The sequence below is a fragment of the Physella acuta genome, unplaced genomic scaffold (assembly GCF_028476545.2).
Source record: "Physella acuta isolate Inbredline_101_S28 unplaced genomic scaffold, ASM2847654v3 ptg001457l, whole genome shotgun sequence".
Lineage (NCBI taxonomy): Eukaryota > Metazoa > Mollusca > Gastropoda > Physidae > Physella > Physella acuta.
In genome coordinates, this window is record NW_026732972.1 from 34,688 (window position 1) to 55,000 (window position 20,313).

General features: G+C 38.8%; 1 protein-coding gene across 1 annotated transcript in view; it reads right to left on the reverse strand.

Annotated features, from left to right (window-relative positions):
* Positions 1 to 15,571, reverse strand: part of LOC131928052 (protein eyes shut homolog) — a 50,258-nt gene extending 34,687 nt beyond the window's left edge. The window contains exon 1 of the mRNA XM_059283961.1: positions 15,372 to 15,571. Within this exon, the coding sequence (XP_059139944.1) occupies positions 15,372 to 15,542 (171 nt within the window). The 5' untranslated portion in view covers positions 15,543 to 15,571. The remainder of the gene's footprint in view (positions 1 to 15,371) is intronic.
* Positions 15,572 to 20,313: the final 4,742 nt, after the last annotated feature.

Below are 20,313 nucleotides of genomic sequence, written 5' to 3' on the forward strand. Positions count from 1 at the left end.
ACTTGAACTCGGATTCGCACTCGAGACTAACGGGTTAGCAGTCCAGCTCTCTACCGATAGGTCAATCCGTCCCTACAGTGTAATTAGCTGCTACAAAATGTAAACAAAAATCTCGGACACGTCTTTGGTATAAAGCTTCTACAGTTCTATGCTCATCCCTATTACAAAAATAAATCAACCGGTCTCATATTAATGTTGAAGCAACCCCCCCCCCCCCATATCATCTCACTATCCTTTCATCCTAATTAACTTTTATGAACCTTACTCACCCCAGCTTTGACGTTTTAAAAAAAAAATGCATGTGTAAATTTATATTCTGCATGACCCTCATTAAGCACATTTTCCTCGCTCCGTCCATTAACCAGATAAAAAACACATGCACTTAAAGAGGGATCCCTTGACGGGGGTGTGTTTGCCTCCAATAACCAAATATCGATTTCACATTAAAACAAGAAATTTTATCGCGCTATAAAAACACAACCCGCTGAGGAGAAAGAAAAGAAACAAACGGAACAAAAAAGGGGGACAATTTTTTTTTTGGGAATATGTTAGAAAATCGGGTTTTATTTCTCCCTCTTTTCTATGCATAATCGTTAGCATAATTTCCACTCCACTGGGTGTTTTTTAAAAATGATGTCGTCTGCGAACTTGTGACGTTTTAGATTCAGCCAAATATGCTAATGAGCTGGCGTGGTGGGTTTTGTTTTTAATAGCAGGAATAAAAGATTTGATTAGCGTTAGGATTTTAGGAGGGAAGCGTTGATTGGTTCATAGAACTTAATGTTGTTACTATACAAAGTTGATTGGTTCATAGATCTAGCAGCTTTGTGTTATTACTTTACAAAGTTGATTGGTTCATAGATCTAGCAGCTTTGTGTTATTACTTTACAAAGTTGATTGGTTCATAGATCTAGCAGCTTTGTGTTATTACTTTACAAAGTTGATTGGTTCATAGATCTAACAGCTTTGTGTTGTCACTATACAAAGTTGATTGATTCATAGAACTTTGTGATGTCACTATACAAAGTTGATTGGTTCATAGATCTAGCAGCTTTGTGTTGTCACTATACAAAGTTGATTGGTTCATAGAGCTTTGTGTTGTCACTATACAAAGTTGATTGATTCATAGAACTTTGTGATGTCACTATACAAAGTTGATTGGTTCATAGATCTAGCAGCTTTGTGTTGTCACTATACAAAGTTGATTGGTTCATAGAGCTTTGTGTTGTTACTATACAAAGTTGATTGGTTCATAGATCTAGCAGCTTTGTGTTGTTACTTTACAAATAGAATGAGATGGGAATAGAAGTCAACTGTTCAATTGATTCAACTTTGTGTTTGACCTCAGAAAACTGCCATTGACGTAAAAATTCTAATGTCGGTAAAAAAAAAATACATTAGCAGTTGGAGAAAAAAAATTGTAATCAAAACTTTTTTATTTATTTCGACGATCAACCTCCGGTCTTATTGGTTATTTTATACATTATTTACAATTAACAATCTGTTGGTTTTGTATGTTTCCTTTCAGAAATACAAATTTTGTCGTAGTTAAGTAATTATGAGAGGCGGAAATCATTGTCACACCTTATCTGTCCAACGCGACCCCCAATGTACACAACAACATTCGTCTGTGCAGGATGACCCCCAAGATCCACAAAAACTTACAACTGTCCTGAATGACCCCATTATTCCCAAAATCTTTTATCTGTCCAGAATGACCCCATTATTCCCAAAATCTTTTATCTGTCCAGAATGACCCCATTATTCCCAAAATCTTTTATCTGTCCAGAATGACCCCATTATTCCCAAAATCTTTTATCTGTCCAGAATGACCCCATTATTCCCAAAATCTTTTATCTGTCCAGAATGACCCCATTATTCCCAAAATCTTTTATCTGTCCAGAATGACCCCATTATTCCCAAAATCTTTTATCTGTCCAGAATGACCCCATTATTCCCAAAATCTTTTATCTGTCCAGAATGACCCCATTATTCCCAAAATCTTTTATCTGTCCAGAATGACCCCATTATTCCCAAAATCTTTTATCTGTCCAGAATGACCCCATTATTCCCAAAATCTTTTATCTGTCCAGAATGACCCCATTATTCCCAAAATCTTTTATCTGTCCAGAATGACCCCATTATTCCCAAAATCTTTTATCTGTCCAGAATGACCCCAACATCTCTGTAGTGGTCGTTCTAATATTTTTTTTAAAAAAAGGGTTAATCTACCTATGAATAAATCAATAAATTAATTAACGTCTTTAAATAAATGTGTGATTAATCAGTCTGTCTTAAAACAAAATTTTTTCTCTACCTACATACTATTTTACAGCTCTCCACAATGAGTGCAACCATGTACAATAGTCAATCAGCCAAACAAAAAAACAAACAAATAAATATTCAAACATGTAAACAAAGTATCTGTCCAGAATGACCCCAAACATTCCCAAAATCTTACAACTGTCCAGAATGACCCCAAACATTCCCAAAATCTTTTATCTGTCCAGAATGACCCCAACATTTCCAAAAACTTACAAATGGGTTGAATAACCCCAGGATTTCTAAAAAAAAACTTTCAACTGTACGGAACAACCCCCATGTGCCAATGTTGCAAAAACAAAAAGTTCTGCTTTCTAAACCACAACCCTATGTAAATTCACACCCAAAAATTATTTTGTTCTTCAACTATAAAAGAAGAAACACGGTGTTCTTGAACTTGGCCTTTCGAAAAATCACATAAAGAAAGAAAACCTTCTAGAACCACCAAGATGAAACAATATCCGACCCCCACCCCCCCCCCCCCCCTTCTGTTTCCAGTGGAAGTGTGTTGAAGATTATCTGACCGCGAATTGACGGGCCGAAGCCGGCCCCTTACAACCATTTAATTCAGAATCGATCTAATGCCATCGATCTGAAGGGAACTAACCGACGAAAAGGTCCGTATCTCGTGTCACGTGGTCAAGTGGTCAGGACGCTGGGGAGAGGACGTGATGGAGGGGGGGGGGGGCGGGCACTAGATTACAGTTTAATTGAGGGTGCGGTCAGATACTGCATGAAAAGGCAGTCGACGAGTTTTTTTTTTTTTAGAAAGTTGCTTCCTTATCATAACAACGGCAACTGCAAACTTAAATCATGGAACTTGTCAACGCTTCACAGTTATTTTAATTTGCTTTAATTATATTTAGATAGGAAGTACTAATTAATCAATTAATTAATCAATTACATAATTGATGTTGTGTTAAAAAGTGGTCACAGTAATAACAAAAAAACTGATTTGACAACAAAAACAATCAAAACTACCGGTATGTATTACAACATCATCTCGGCTTATTTAAGGACATAATTTTTCTAGTACCGTTAACCTAGCCCTAACTTAGCCGTAAACTTTTCTCTATCCTTAACCCTGACAGTACAGGAACGGCGTGGTTTAGCGGTAGAGTGCAAGTTCGAAACCGGGGTCAAGTCAAGTCAAGTGGACCCTGAGTCCACCCAGCTCTGATGGGTACCTAACTCATATTAGGGAAAGTAAAGGCTGCTAGGCATAGTGACGAGATCAAGAAATATGTCAACTCTACTTCATCTGCCCAATGGATCGCTAGGTCTAAAGAAGATTAAAAAAAAAAAAACTTTTATCCCTAACATAAACTTTAACCTACCAAAACTCTTGATCTTAACCTTGATCCTAACAAAAGTCTCAACCCTAACAGAACCTCTACCCAAATAGAATCACTACTCTAACCGAACCTCAACACTAACAAAACCTCTTTCCTAATAAAATCACTACCCTAACAGAACCTCAACCCTAACAGAACATCAACCCTAACCGAATCTCTACCCTAACAAAACCTCTACCCTAACAAACAGAACCTCTACCCTTACAGAACCTCTGCCATAATCGTAGAATATTTCTGACTACAGATGCAAAAATAGAATTTTAAAAAATCTTTGATACAGAAAGTACGCAACGAGAGTTTCTTCCAGGCATCACTACATCACTACTTCCCTCCCCCTATATGATTTATATAGAAAATATATACTTTTACCAATGTCCGCCCCGTCAAAAAAAAATGTAAAAATGTATAAGTGCCCCCCCCCCCCCCCCCCCCAGGAGAAAAAAGTCTGGAAGAAACACTGTACGCAACTAAAAATGGTGAGAGTGAGATTATGCTCCTTGGGTACCAAGAAATAAGGGGACTGGAATAGTTCAAGGGCCATAACTGAAAACAGTTTCACGAATGTGTTGGTATCATGAAAGACGATTGATGGTGGCGGGGGGGGGGGGTACTTGTGTACCACGACCGTCTGTGGGTTGGTGGCACGGGTCATAAATCAGAGGAACGTTAATCGAAATTCGCACTTGAAATTACGGGTGGGAGGGTGGGGGGGTGCTGAGGGTTGGTTAGTAGTGGTGAAGGCATTTTGTGAACATTCATTTAGAAATTCAGATAATAGTTTAAAACGCACACAAACGCAGACGCACACATACGCACTCACAAATGATAACTGATAGTAAGGGAGAGAATACGGTGATGATCTCAGACAAGGGAGACAACGAATAAAGTTTAATTTTTTTTATTGAAACTGATCAACCGATGAGTAAAATAAAAACTGGTAGTAGAAATATTTTCTCGTCATTTCGTTATTTTAAATTATTATTTTTAAATTTTACCTTTTTTTTTAGAATTTATTTACAAAATTTCATTCGTCTGAGTGCCCCAATATTTTCTGAGTGCTAGGGTTATTGCAGATCAGTAGGGCGAAATTATGGAGGCAAATATGGGGAAGGTGGGGGGGGGGGGGGGGGGTTGGATGAATGGTTGGGCGCATCTTCCGACTAACTAACATCCTTATATAAGTCCTTAATGTATCAAAATAAAACGCAATACCACTGGCGTAGGCGGGGTGGGGGAGGGGGGTTACAACCCCCCCCCCCCCCCATGGACCCATATGTAAAAAAAATTGTACTTTCATAATACCACTGTTACTTATTTAAATCTGTTTCTGAATCAGTATAGATGTATATTTATATATGTATGTTTAGAACAGCCATCGAAAAACTGACGCTATGTTCAATCTGAGTTGGTTATTCCCCCCCCCCCTCCCCAACCAACTCACCACATAAAACGACATTAATATTTTACATCATTGGGAAGCAATGACATACATCTAGTATATATATATATATATATATATATATATATATATATATATATATATATATATATATATATATATATATATATATATATATGTATGTATATATAATGCTGGAAAGAATTTGAACCCCCCCCCCCCCCATGAGACGATCCTGGCTACGCCACTTCGTAATACATTTTCCATCTTCAATCATAGCTTAAATCATAAGTAAAAGCCGCTAATTATAATCCATTAAAATCCGACACACATTTCTTTAAAAGAAAGTAAAAAAAAAATCCCATCAAAATCAAATTATGAAATTTAAAAATACATTTAAATTTTTTTTTAAGTTTGAAGACGAAAAACACAGAAGAAAGGAAGAAAAAAACTAATGAAGTCAACACTCGACAAGCCATTAGAGTTGATTCCCTTGACGGGTCTGCATCACCTGTTTGACAGAAATATCACACCACGTGATCATAGACTAGACTCGAGTGTCCAACAACACGTGATCAGGAGTAGGGTACTATAGGGTAATATAGCACGTGACCATGGAATAAAGCATGTTAGAAGATGATCTTTTAAACCATGCTGTACCTTTCATTGTCCAGACGGCCAGCAGACTGAGATCAAATCCCATTTTCAACAGACCGGCCTTCAAATATTCATTTGGTCAAAGCACACTCGGAATTTTATATCGTACGCATGTACGTATGTGTATTTGTACGTGGAAAATGGGGGGAGGGGTGGGTATTACAAAACTACAGTAAAGTAGTTTTAAAGACCAAAGTGTAAATTATAATGAGAAAGTAATGTAGCGACTTGTGTTCAGTAATTCGGGGGTGGGGCGTGGGGGAGAGGGGGTGGTCCGCCCGAAGAGATGCCCCTTCTAGCGCCTCAGAACAATGCAAATATTTGACCAGTCTGTTCAACGTAACATTAATCAGTAGATTTCTCAATTACTACAATCGGTGAGAGAGTTGATACGGGTCTTCAATGAAAGACACGGGTAATTATCAGAATTCAACACCCCCCCTCCATACTCCCTCATAGCCTCACTTAACGCCAGTCCGTTAAATAAAGTCACATAGTCTCCCCCACCCCCATTCCAATCCCCCCCTCCCCCTCAATCTTTAAAAAAAAGAAAGATGAAAATCTAGAATTGATTTATCAATTTTTTAATTTCATTTGCAGAACAAAAGCAGCTGCTGACCACTGGTCAACTCCGTCCTCTCCACCCCCTCCCCCCACAGCAATGGCTTGTAATGATTTTGTGTCGGGGACAAGGGACTGACCCTCGGTCATTAGTGTAAACTGTGGGCCCTCCGTCTTTAAGAGGCGGGGAGGGTGGAGTCATGGGTTTGGCCGGGCAGATTAAGATGCACGGAGAACAAAAAAATGGAGAAAAGGGGAATTTCATCGGGTCCGGCGTTTGAGAAATGATAAAAAAGCAGAGCTTGTTGTTTTTATAGGACGGTGGGAGGGGGGGGGTGGAGAGAGGGGAGGGATAAGCAAATATGACATGAGATTATGTTGTCCGAAGAATTTGGTTGAAGGTCCGGTTGGAATGATGATGACCTGCATCTCTGATAAGAAAATCTCCATTTTTTTTCCTCGGCTTTTAATAAAGATCGAACACCCCCCCCCCCCACATCCCCCCTCCCCAGCAGTGTGACAGTGAGCTGAGGACAGCAGTGATGTTGTGACATCCCCTGTGACGTGTCGGGGTGATGTTATGGACATCCCCTGCGTTGCGGGGTGGAGGGGGGGGGTTGAGACCTGATGCCGAGATGTTGACAGGTCGAAGCAATTTCCCTCCGCGCAAAAGGGGAAGTCAGCCATTAACAGCTCAGCGCATGCGCAAACGTCATCAACATTTTCCATGATTACAGACGGGGAATATTCGGTCGACACGCATGCGCCCAACAAAAAAAAAAGTAGAAGATTTGATGTAGGAAACAATTTTTAAAAAAATATTTTAAAAGCTTTAAGAAAATAAAAAAAATTCTCGTTTATATAACTGGAGAAGCGTGATCATGATAATTATAGGCCCATTCTAAATGTATTTAAATGCCAGACAACTTTTTAAAAGACATTTTTTTAGCGTGAGTACGGTAACAAAATGGAACTCGAAATACAAACGAGGAGGAAATTTCATTCCGCTTAGCCGGCGATGTTTCAAAGTAACAAACTAAATGAATTAGTGAATTAATAAATTAATGAAGTCAACCAGTTTCCTTAGCCACAGACTCCCCACCCCACCCTCACTTTCTCGAAAGGCCCGAATCCTCCTATAATCATTATCTGGAGTAGATCGCAGCCCCCGTCTTCATCATCCGCTTGTCGTCTGCGAGTTTAATGAACCCACCGGGAACCCCCGGGCCACTTCCCCCCACCCACGGGCCACCCCACTCTGTGAGTTACGGTACGACCAAGGAATGACAATGCCATCTCGCCGTATGGTGCGCTCGTCCCAGAGCTTCCATTCCAGTCATTTCGTCTGTAATTTGTTTAAGATATTAATTTTGTAGTAGGGTCCAGGATTGGTCCTTTTATTAACGGCTAACGCGATCCTAAATAGGTCAAGTCAGGTCAATGAACGTGGCTGTCTTTTCATTTTGAAAAAAAATTCAATTTCAAATAATTTGATACAACCATTACTTTATTGAACTCACTTTTAACTTCATTTATTGAGGTAAAAATATTGTTAAGGTGTTTTTAATTAACATAAAAAAAGACAAAAAGTAAAGCAAGTTGACGGTATGTTAGGTTTTTTAAACAGTTGTGTTTATTTTAAGTTTAATTCCTCTTTGTTGCATTACAAACTTGTAGCATACACATAAACACATGTATTTTTTTAAAATTTCAAATTTAAATGCTTTATTTCCTTACGTTGATTTTTTTTTTAATTTATAGTGGTGTTTTTTTTTTTTGTCTATTTAAATTGAAATGAAATTGGAATTTAAATATAACCAGATAAAAACCACTCGCTATAACTCGAAATTTTATTAGATAAGAAATTGCATCGAAGGCCGATTTAATTGTAATTGTTGGCAATGATGCATAAGAGATGCACCGCGCTAATTTGTAATTTGCTGCTAAATGAACATTTAATGACAAAAAGCAATTAAAAGAGGAGATGTATTTGTAAATTAACATTTGAGTTGTCTTACCAACAAAACTCGATCAAATATGTGGCGTTTGTTTTTAAACTGAAATTTTAGGTGTCTGGTGACGTATTAGGTTTTAACTGGGTCAATACAACACCGTATTGCATCGCATGGTGCTAGGGTATTGAGTAAGACGAATGATGCTAAGTACGTGATATCGCTGAGTGAAAACAGATTTGAAGACGTTGACTTAAGAAGATTCAGGGGAATTGAATTTGAAAACAATTTTGGGGAAGGAAGAAACTGCGGACGGTTGTTTGGGGATTGATGATGTGGGCGGGGTTTTCGTTTGTGTGCTGGTGATCAGGGTAGGGGGTGGGGGGGATGAGCAGCCATGTTGATGGGTTGACCGGGTGTGACGGGGATTAGGAATTGAGGTCACGGTGGGCTGGGGATCATGCGATGGTTAGTGGGGGTGGGGGGGTGGGGTGGGGGGGGGGTGGGGGGGGTGGGGGGGGGTGGGGGCTGGAAGACTGAGGAGCGAATTGTTTTTTAAAATCAAATATTGCCTCTTCATTAAAAAATTTTAAATTTGAACATGTGTTCTACCCGTCCCTGGTCGTCCCCCCCCCCCCCCCCCCCCAACCCCCCATATAAAAAGCAGACACACAACGTTGTTTTAGGGCAACAATTTACTTAGACCACTCGGTGCCGTTTTAAATCAATCGTTCGCCAATTGGTTATTTCTAACATACTGAACCTATACATCGCACAAATGTTTCAGAATAGCCATTGTTCAGACATTTTTTGCCTTAATTTATTTTTGTCGAAGGTTGCAACACACTGATTTCAAAGTACTATATTAGGTTGCTGTTTGTTGAAGTCGGTTTTTTTTTTTAATATTTCAATAAACAGTTACCCAAGTAGCTAAAGACGAGGTCTTTAAATTAAATTAACTATAGGATTAAATTTCCTTTGTTTATTTACACCGCGGCCGGTACACTAATGAATTACGTGACAAACTTTCATTGGATATGAGAAAAATGTAATTGAATTTTTTTTTAAACGAAATAAAAATAAAACCGCTATTAAACGCTTGAAACAAAAACGGGTTTTAAAGATTAAAATATTGTTAAATTTAAGTGATTCAATAAAAAGTAACTTGACGCTAAATAAATGTGAGGATAAGAAATAAGGGACTTTACTTTGGGGACCTTGTTATTCGAAGCCATTTGGACGGGTCAGCGTTTATTGATTGCTCGGGTAACCATGCTCTGAAAAAGGAAATATCTTTACACGATATTAGGACAGTGGTTCTTAAATTATGGGTCAGGGTGTAAACTTGCAAAAATGGAAAAATAACGGTCCCAAAACTGTAAACTGGGGTGTATACTTGCAACAACGGAATTGCAACGGTTCCCAAAGTGTAGGCTAGTGTGTAAACTTGCAACAACTGAAAAAACAGCGGTACTCAAATTGTGGACCGTTGTAAAACTTGCAACATCGGAAAAGCAACGGTTCCGAAAGTGTGGCGCGGGTCCCATAATACATGATACAACAGAACAGAGGGTATGGGCATGAAACAGACCGACATAGCCTGGAACTTGATGAGAAATAAAGATCAAGTTGACTGGGGAATCATTATATCGACTCAATGCTTCTTGTAGAGAACCAAAGTGAAGAAACTGATCTGAGTTTCCATAGATTTGCATGATGACATGAAATACGCAAATGGAATTAAGGCAGCGATTCCTAAACTTTGCAAAGAGACGCTAAACGTGTAACGCAACTCGGGGCAGTTATTCCTAAACTGTGCAATCTATGACTAAATGTTACTCACATAGTATTTAATTAGTATAACTTATTTCATAGTTCACCGACTATTAAGGTTTGTTTACAAATATGAAAAACAAAAACTTTAATTTTAAAAGTTGAATTTTTTTGTTGTAACACAAGAAAAAAATCGTATTAATATTTATTTCCAAAACTATATTATAGATAAAAAAAAAAAAAATAAAGTCGCCGTTCTGAAAGACAGTTTTGTTACTTATCCAACTATCTGTTACTCTCTCCCAACTGACTACAAAAAACCCACCAGATATTAAAAGTCCTGAACACCAAACATCTCAATCAACAATGAGGATCTAAGGCAATGACCATCTTAGACTGGAAATGGAGGAGGGGGTTGGGGGGAGAGTCAATATTCGATACCGTTATTGAGCCTAATCAAATAATCGTCTCTAAAGAACGCATTCATCAGACTCGGTACCTCTTTTTTCTCACGAGTAGAAAGTGTATACCCCGGGATCTGATTGATAGGTCATGCAGTACATCGTCAATCCTAGGGGTTTTTTCGGTTACTTTTTCCGTGCATCGTCAATTCTTGGGTTTTTCGGTTACTTTTTCAGTACATCGTCAATCCTTGGTTATATTTTCGGTTACTTTTTCAGTACATCGTCAATCCTTGTTTTTTTCGGTTACTTTTTCAGTACATCGCCAATCCTTGGGTTTTTTTTTCGATTACTTTTTTCTATCAGTCAGGGAATTGCGGGGGTGAAGACTGGATGAGTGGCAGGGATAGATAGTCAAGTGGGTTGGTTGGATGGAGAGGCGGCTTTGGGGAACCGTGAGCCGGCCTTTGGGAACCGTAAACCAGCTTTAGAGAACCGCGAACCGGCTTTTTAGATGTGTGATCCGGTTTGTTGAGAAATAAACCGGCTTTGTAGATGTGTGATCCGGTTTGTTGAGAAGTAAACCGGCTTTGACAAGGTAGAAAAAGCTAAACTGTGTGAGATCTATGGAGATGAAACAATTGAAAGGCATTTCGCGGGAAGGGAACGGAGCTGGATTGGGCACACGATTTGGAAAGACACTGGCAATATAGCTTGAGAGGCCCAGGATTCGAACCCCCAGGGTAAGCGACGCAGGGGTCGACCCATGAAAACATGGCGACTTAGTGTGTTGGAGGAGACAGAGTATAGAAACAGTTTTGAACAGCTGAAAATTGAAACGTTAGTGGTGGTAGCGTTGTAGTAGAGGTACCAGAAAAAAGTAAAAAAAAATCCCTGTCAATGTCCACGTAAATTAATAAGCAATAATTACACGTTTAAGACGAGCAATTAAAACTCAGCCCTGAGTATAAAGGTGTGAGTCACGTGTATTGAGCCTGCTCATGTGGTAACATGCTCACATCTGTCGCACGTGCATGCATAAACTTCTTGACGTTGACCATGAACGTGAGCAAATATTTGCAACGTTATGTAGATGCTGTGACGTCATTTTAGCACAACTGGGTTAAACAGATTAACGCTAATCGGTTTATCCAAGTTTATGTTATTTACGCATTTTTAAACCGAAATTTGTATCCTAGCTCTGTGTGTAAGATCACGTATTCTCAAAATTTCTCCATAAAAATTTCCCGTTCTATTTTTTGTTGAGAAATGTTAAGAAAAGTGAACACATTTCATAGGTACACAAAAGCTAACTTTTTTCCTCATTGATTTGTGACTCAGCCATACTAAACTTTATAGAACAACATCAAAGACCATAGATTTTTTTTTAAGTACTGGGCGACTAGGTCTGGGGGGGGGGGGGGGGGATTTGAATGTTGGATTCTGATTAAAAGTAACCTGGTATTGAGCTTAAAGCTAAGTCTATATTTTAAATCTTAACATGGACTAACTATTGTGCTCAGAAGTAAATTAGTTACGAAATATGTGTCTGTTAATGTTACAAATGAAATGTAGTATTTTTTGACTGGTATGTTGTCAATATAGATTTTAGGACATACGACATACATTTTCTGTTACAAATTACTTTACCCATCGTGGGATGCTGATATGTATGCGTATAATTATGTCGTATTACGTTGTGTCTTAAATTATGTAAGACATCTTAAATAGAACCGGTCTTATTTTGTATTTATTTTGCATTTAGTATTCATTATGTCTTAAATTATGTAATACATCTTAAACAGAAGCGGTCTTTTTATGTATTTATGTTGCATTAAATATTCATTATGTCTTAAATTATGCACGACATCTTAAATAAAACGGGTCTTATGTTTCTAAAACACCGTCTCCCAATGAAGCCCGACTGCCATATAAGGTCGTGCAGTAGAAACCAGGATGTAGCGTTGTCTAACAGTTTCATTTTGTACTGCCAGCGCCTGTGTTTATCTGCAACAGCCATGTGCGCTTGTGTCCAAGACTCTAAATTTGCTAGTGCTACCCATGGAACCTAATTCTGTTTCCGGTCTAAATGGCACGTGCAGCCTTGACCTTTGTCGCACGTGTAACAACACAGTCGCTAAACAAAGGAAAGGTTAAGGTCGACGTTTTTTTTTTTAGATAAGGTGTAATGAGACAATGAGAAATTTTAATTCATGCGGTTTGAATGTTGACAGGAGGGGGAGGGGGTGGACGGATTTGGGTGGGGGGGGGGGGGGGGAAGGCATGTCTGCGAGGGTGTGTGAGGGGGAGGGGGGGGGCATGTCTGAAAGAATCGAGGATATGAAATATAAAACCAGCACAGCAGACACCCGACGCATCAAAAACTGGATTATGGGATTGTGCATCCAGTATGACGTAAACAGATGTGATTGGTTTTATATTTGATCGCAAGCAGGGTTGGGGTGGGGGGGGGGGTGAGTAGAGGGGGTTGATAGGAAGAAAGATAGAAGAGATATTTATAAAAATGATTACCGCATGAATGAGATTGGGTTATGGCCTGATAGCACAGTGCTATTCCAGACGATTTATCTGGGAGTCTGTGGGCGTGGTCCTGGGGGTCTGAGGGTCAGGTCCTGGGGGTCTGAGGGTCAGGTCCTGGGGGTCTGAGGGTCAGGTCCTGGGGGGTCTGAGGGTTAGGTCCTGGGGGTCCTACATAACTGTACACACGCAAGTACACATATTTACATGTGTAGATACATATAGTTAATTTACAAACATTTTTTTATAATCCATAGTGTATACACGTTAAAACAAATGTACACATATAGCCTATATACGCCCACGTACACACACTGTGTGTAGACCCCGCTTGTATCGTACGTAAACAGTACACTTATGCACACAAAACAGAACCTTGAGTTTACATTGATTCTCCTTTACGTAACTCAAAGTGATACGATTTTAATTCTAACTGAAGGTACTATTGATGCCCCTCCCCCAGCCCTCATCAAATTTTCACCAAAAACAACGATTAACACGTTATATTTAATACAGACTGTCAAGTATAACAACAATATCATATGTTAGGGGTCAAGAAATTCAAACTAGCGTTTGTTGACATACGATTGATCAAAGAAACAAAGCATGAGTAAAGTCCAATATGTTACTAGAATCTCTAGACCAATAAAAGCATGACTAAAGTCCAGTATACTACTAGAATCTCTAGACCAGGGGTTCCCAACCTTTTTTTACTCTAGAGCGCATTCTAAAATATCGGTAGGGTGGCGGGCACCACCTGTTTTAAATCGACAAACTCCTTCCAGGGCGTAGCGACCCTTCCCGTCACCCGGGGACAAATCTTTCGATTTGCACCCCCCCCCCCCCCTCAAACTTTCGATTTGCACTTCCCCCTCCTCAAACTTTCGGTTTGCACCCCCATCAAACTTTCGATTTGCATCCCCTTCAACCTTTCAATAATGTTTATGAAAAAAATTCTGTCTCTGTCGAATAGTGAGAGGCGGGCACATACGAATCGTTCGGCGGGCGCCATGGCGCCCGCGGGCACGGGGTTGGGAACCCCTGCTCTAGACCAATAAAAGCATGACTAAAGTAGGCTGGAGAATCTCTAGACCAAAAAATAAAAACAAAGCATGACCAAAGGTTGTTAAAATCTCGAAATCAAAAAGTAAAACAACGTTTGCTCAAAAGTCCAGCGAGATTCTGAAATCTCTCAGCTATTTTCCACATCTAGACAAAATGTTTTGAAAAACAAAATGACATCGGATCCCCTTGAATTCACGATTTTATTATCCTCAACTCGTTTGATAGAAAAGGTACCATTCGTTTTTAAAGAGTATTTCATTTAAAAGTCCTGCGGCTGTATGAAACTAATAACTAAGGACACAGATACCAGACGGTTGAGAAACACGGTAAGAATATTTTAATCTCTGGGAAATTCACATCAAAAGACTAAAACTTTGCAAGCGAAAACCTAAAGAGATCAATGATTTCAATACATACAACGAGTATACATTGTAATGTTCTTGATCACAATTTAATCAGTTATGGCCATCCATTAGTGGCGATTATACGAAATGTTGTAGTTCGTCAATATAAAAATATTACAGGTTAAATCCAGCTTTAGAGCCGACGGTATGGTATGTGAGTTAATGTATAATAATAAAAGTTTCAAGTACTGATTAGGAGAGGCGGTAGATTACAGGGTAGGTGTGATAAAATTGTGTTAAGTGATTGCTTAGATAAAAGAGTTGGGAGTGTAACAGTGTTGTTTATTTTGTTCAATAGTAGCTCTATATAGTTGTATCATTGCAGCGATCTTTATTTACATATGATAACAGTAACAATAAATAACAATAAATAAAATAGAGTTATTTTTTTTACGACTTTTACTGTAGTAGGATGAAGAGAGTAATACGACAATTTTGCGATAACATCTTGAAGCTTGGGCAAAATTTGAACTTTGATTGTGTTTGATCGGGTGGTACCGAACTTAGAATACAACAAGTCGACCAGTCTAGAGTGGGTTCGAACACAGCACGGTAGGATTAGAAAATTGGAATCTCATCCAGGTATAATCCTGTCGCCACTACCTCGTGAGTTAATTTTGTCACCCACACTACCGCCTCTTAATTAATGAAGTATTTTTACCAGAACACCAATTAAATATTACATTAACAATCTAGGCTTGATGTGTCTGGTCGTAAATTATTTGTGTCATTATGTTACAATGGGGGGGGGGGGGGTGGGGAGAAATTTCAGTTTGAGTAGGATTCGTACCAGTAGATACAAAGTTTCAACTAGTTTTTGTTTCGCTTTAATTTTAATCTAGCGCTGGGGATCTGTTCAAATGTAAACAGCGCACTTGAAACGATGTTGTCACATGTTTCTCTGGGTGGATTCGAACACCGGACCCTGACCTCACGGTACTCACCTTGTTGCCGATATCCCACGTGACCTCGACCCTCTCGCTGGTGGGGTTGGGGTTCCAGGCCCCGGCACCGTCTGGCACCAGACATTTTTGTACTCCAGGCTCGGGCCGCGAGGGTTCCAGCAGTGTCAGCACCAGCAGACAACAGGACAGGTAGGGGGTACCACGTGACATGGTCCCTGGTGGGGAGTCGTTCACGTTATGTGTGGTCACGTTATGTGTGGTCACGTATGTGGGGTCACGTTATGTGTGCTCACGTTATGTGACGTCACTTTCTTAGAATGAGTAGTTCACTTTTTTATATTCACTTTTCACGTATTCACTTTTTAAAAGAATGGGTAGTTTACTTTTTTATATTCACTTTTCATGTATTTCTTTTTAAAAGAATGGGTAGTTCATTTTTTTTGTGTATTGGCTATCTTAGAATAAATGATTCACTCTTGTTTCACTTTTTATTATTCACTTTTTAAAAAAATGGATTGTTCACTTGTAATGTATTCACTTTTTTTTGGAATGGGTTATTCACCTTTTGAGTATTCACTTTTAGTGAATTCCCTTTCTTAGTATAAAAGTTTCACTTTTTGTGTATTCCCTTTTTGAAAATGAATGGTTCACTTTTTGTGTATTCACTTTCTTAGAATAGATGATTCATTTGTAATGTTATCCTTTTTTTTTGGAACGAATGGTTCACTTTTTGTTTATACACTTTTTGCGTATTCCTTTTTTTACAACAGATGGTTCACTTTGAGAATTGCTTCAAATTTTACTAAGTACACTCCATTTGAGATTTTGTATACACAATTCATTTAATTAAAATTAGAAAACAAAACTACACTTTTAAACTAGGATAAAGTTTTTCTGAACATAAAATTAAGTTATAAACTTCTGTAATTCAATGCTGTCGAACACAAGCTACTGATGAATAAGAATATCCAATGTTGATTCAAACGGCTTGAACAGTTAGGAATAGTCACTAATGTAGAGTAGATCTAAACATTGCAGATTCGCGCTGTTATGCGTGGTGGGAATTCCTAAAGTAAACACAACAAAGATGAAATTCGTGTATATCCTAAAACAGATGGATGTTGTATATATGTAACATAGGTATCCCAGCATCTAGCACATATGTTACCCTGCTCGCACAGCTGTCGCTTTGATATTCACTTCACACAGTTGAATAAATTCATCCAGCGAAACGCGACTTGTAAATGGATCACACTCTCCACATACATTAAAACACATCGATTTATTTTTCTTTCATATTCTAACTTTCAAACGTAGAAGAGTTACTATTTAACAACTGTCTAGTTAAAAAAAAAAGTTTAGACTAACATTTTTTTTTCTCGATCGTGTTCGATTGTTTTTGTTCAACGGCCACACACTCATGTGAGGGGTGTGAGGGGTGAGCGAGTGTTTTTTCAAATTCTCGTGCAGGCGGGCACGCGAGCTCTTGTCGTGCCGGCCGATCCGTCCACGGCGCTCAAGTCACGCTTGTCTTCTTGGACGTCCGCGCGTCGACTTGACGCCGTAATGACGGGACCGGGCACGGCTACAAAGAATGAAACGTCAAGTCTAGCCTGGTGGAAAGGGGGATGGGGGGGGGGGGGGTAAAATGATTACATTTCGAAATGTTATTTTTTAATTAAAAACTATATTGGTAATATATTTTTCTGGATATCTTTTTCATTCATAGTTTTCTTACATTTTACATTAGGGGGGGTCGTCCGAATATGAAGTCACACATTTCCGGCATTACCCCCCCCCCCCCCACCACCACCACCACTTCTCACCCCCCCCCCCCCCCTCCATCTTGACACGTCATCAAAAAAAAATAGCCAACAATCTCTAAAGAGGTTTACACCCTCTTACAAGAACCTTGATTCTAGCAAAAGCTTTTTTAAAATAATTTTTTGTCAAAAAAAAAACCACAAAAAAAAACCAGCATTAAAAGAGATACGTGACGTTTTCCTGACCCCTCTAGTGATACTTCAGCACTAAAGTCCGAACCACCGCCCACTTTTAGCAGTGTGACGTCATTGACACACGACACAATCTAATTAAAACACATAGACTTTAAGGACTTTTATGTTGTATTAAATACCCGGGTACTGAACACGTACCTACTGGGTCGGTGGTCGTAAGGGCTACCGCTAGACCACGCCGAAACTAACTTCTTTCTATGGTTGTTTACTAAAGAATAATTTTACAAAACAAAGCGTAGCACCTAGTCAACGCTCTAAAAAGGAAGGGTTGTTTTTTTTTGTAAAAAGAGATTTTTTTTTTAATCTGAAAGAACATTGAAGAACTTCATTTCGTTTGTCTAGGAGAGGTTAGAAGTAGGACATTTGTTCAGGAGCGGTCAGAAGTAGGACATTTTGTTTGTCTAGTTGAGGTCAGGAGTAAGACATTTTGTTTGTCTAGGAGCGGTAAGAAGTAGGACATTTGTTTAGGAGAGGTCAGAAGTAGGACATTTGTTTAGGAGCGGTTAGAAGTAATACATTTGTTTAAGAGAGGTCAGAAGCAGGACATTTGTTTAGGAGAGGAACAAATAAACTTTGTCGTCCAGAGGTCAAGAGGAGAGGCGGGGGGGGGGGGGGGGGTTAGAGGAGCTCGCTACCAATCGGTTGTCAATTGATGCATGTTTTATCTACAACTAAATAACATTAATCCCCACACCAGTCACCACAAAAACTATCGACACAATACCACAACACCGCAACACCAATCACCTCAATATCAATCACCATAACACCAATCACCACAACACCAATCACTACAACACCAATCACCACAATACCTATCACCACAACACCTATCACCACAACACCAAACACTACTACACCAATCAGCACAACAACAATCACCACAACATCACATCAACCACCACTACACCAATTTGTAACTCTACCACTGATAATATTACGCAACACCCGGATTCTTTTGGGATGGTTCTAGACTGACGAATTATTCGAAACTATAAAAGACTACTAGAAACAAACTCGAAATCTAATGTCTATGGTAAAATATAAATACAAAGACCTTCTGAAACCAATAGAACTTTTAATCAATCTAAAAACCTACTCAAAAGCAAACAAGTCTAAATAATAAAATACAATCCAAAAACTATACAATAATTTAAAACATAACTCACAATTTCATGGAAATCACAAACACTTCTTTCTACAATTAACACTAAATAAAATATCTAACACAGCCTTTACTATGAAAAACCAAAAACTGAGTACTATTGAAACATAAGTTAATTACGGCCTAACACAACATGGATGCTATGAGCCATGGGTTCTCTCTGCGTGTCTTGTGCGCGCCTCGTGTCTGGAAAATTCCTTCTTTTTATATTACCCTAAAATTATGGGATGTTGAAACCATTGGGGGTTGGAGCCAAACACGAGTAACGCGAACATAGTTGTGAATACTATCACATGAGTCTGGTGGAAAATTTCTAAGTTTAAACAACAGAAAGCTCAAGGCCATTTAAATATTAATAAAATTAAACTATTAAAAAAAGAAGACCTAAGTAGGTCACATGTTATGCGATAAAAACCTATCCATAAAAATCTGACATGACAAAAATGTAAAACAAAGTAGAAAAAAAAATTTCTATGTAAGAAAAAAATCCCTAGAAAAATCAAAGGGAGACAATTCTACATTTTACAACTTGTCAAAGGGGAATAATCCTCAAGTGAGCTAAAAAAAAAACATCAAAGTCCCATAGTTAAGGGTAACAATATATATACATGTGGATAAAATATGTAAGAAAACCAATAGGTTAATCTACTTGATATAAAGTCAGCTATAGCATCAGCTGAGCCATGATATATATATTACAATAACTTAATACAAATAATGAAAAATATTCAAAATGTTTATACTTGAAAATAACAAGCATTTTCAATAATATGACATTCTGATTCTAATATGTGGGTAAATGTACACATTTCTCATCTAAAGTAGACAAAAATGATGAGTTTAACAATTTTGATGGTTTAAGTTTATCATGAATTACATCATCAGTTTTATCTGAAGTACATACTGGTAGAATAACTTTATCTGTATTACGATCATACTACTTTTTAATGAGTTAACATGGTAAATCTGTTGTTTCTTCCTCCTGTCTGGAGTGTTGATGACGTAGTTCAAATCATTCAATCTTGCATGAACTGTAAAGGGTTCACAGTAAAGATAATGCATTGTTAATGGTAGGCACGAGAACAAGGACTATCTCGCCTGGATTGAATGTTCGATTCTGAGTGATATTATCGTAGCGTTCCTTCATTACCTCTTAGGCATTTCTTAAGTTCTTATGAGCTAATTGACACACTGTTTTTAAACGGACGTGAAAATCGTCAACGTTCTCCACTGGATAGGTTCGGGCTCCTGTACAACACTCTTGGATCAGTTTCAGAGGACCACGGACAGAATGACCGACCACAAGCTGAAAGGGTGAGTACCCTAGAGATTCTTGGACACAGTCTCTAGCGGCGAAGATAACCCATGTAACAGTTTAAATCCCACTGGGCGTTACTCCTAACGAAAGTTCTCAGCATAGTCTTCAGGGTTTGGTGAAATCTTTCAAGAGCACCTTGAGATTGTGGGTGATAAGCTGAGCTTGTGACATGGGTGATGCCTAGCTTTGCTAACACTTCCTGGAAGTGATGGCTGGTAAAGTTACTTCCTTTGGACGGTTTGAATGATTCTAGGTAGACCGAATGTAGTAAACACTCTAGTAATGTCTTTGCCTGTATGTTCCTCAGAGGGAGCGCTTCGGGAAAACGGGTGTTCGAGCACATGATGGTGAGTAAGTACTCGTTCCCCGCCTGTGTCTTTGGCAAAGGGCGACGCAATCCATGACTTTGTCGAATGGTTCTTCCATTCGTCTGTCTGTCCGTCTGTCTGTCCGTCTGTTCGTCTGCCTGTCTTTCTGTCT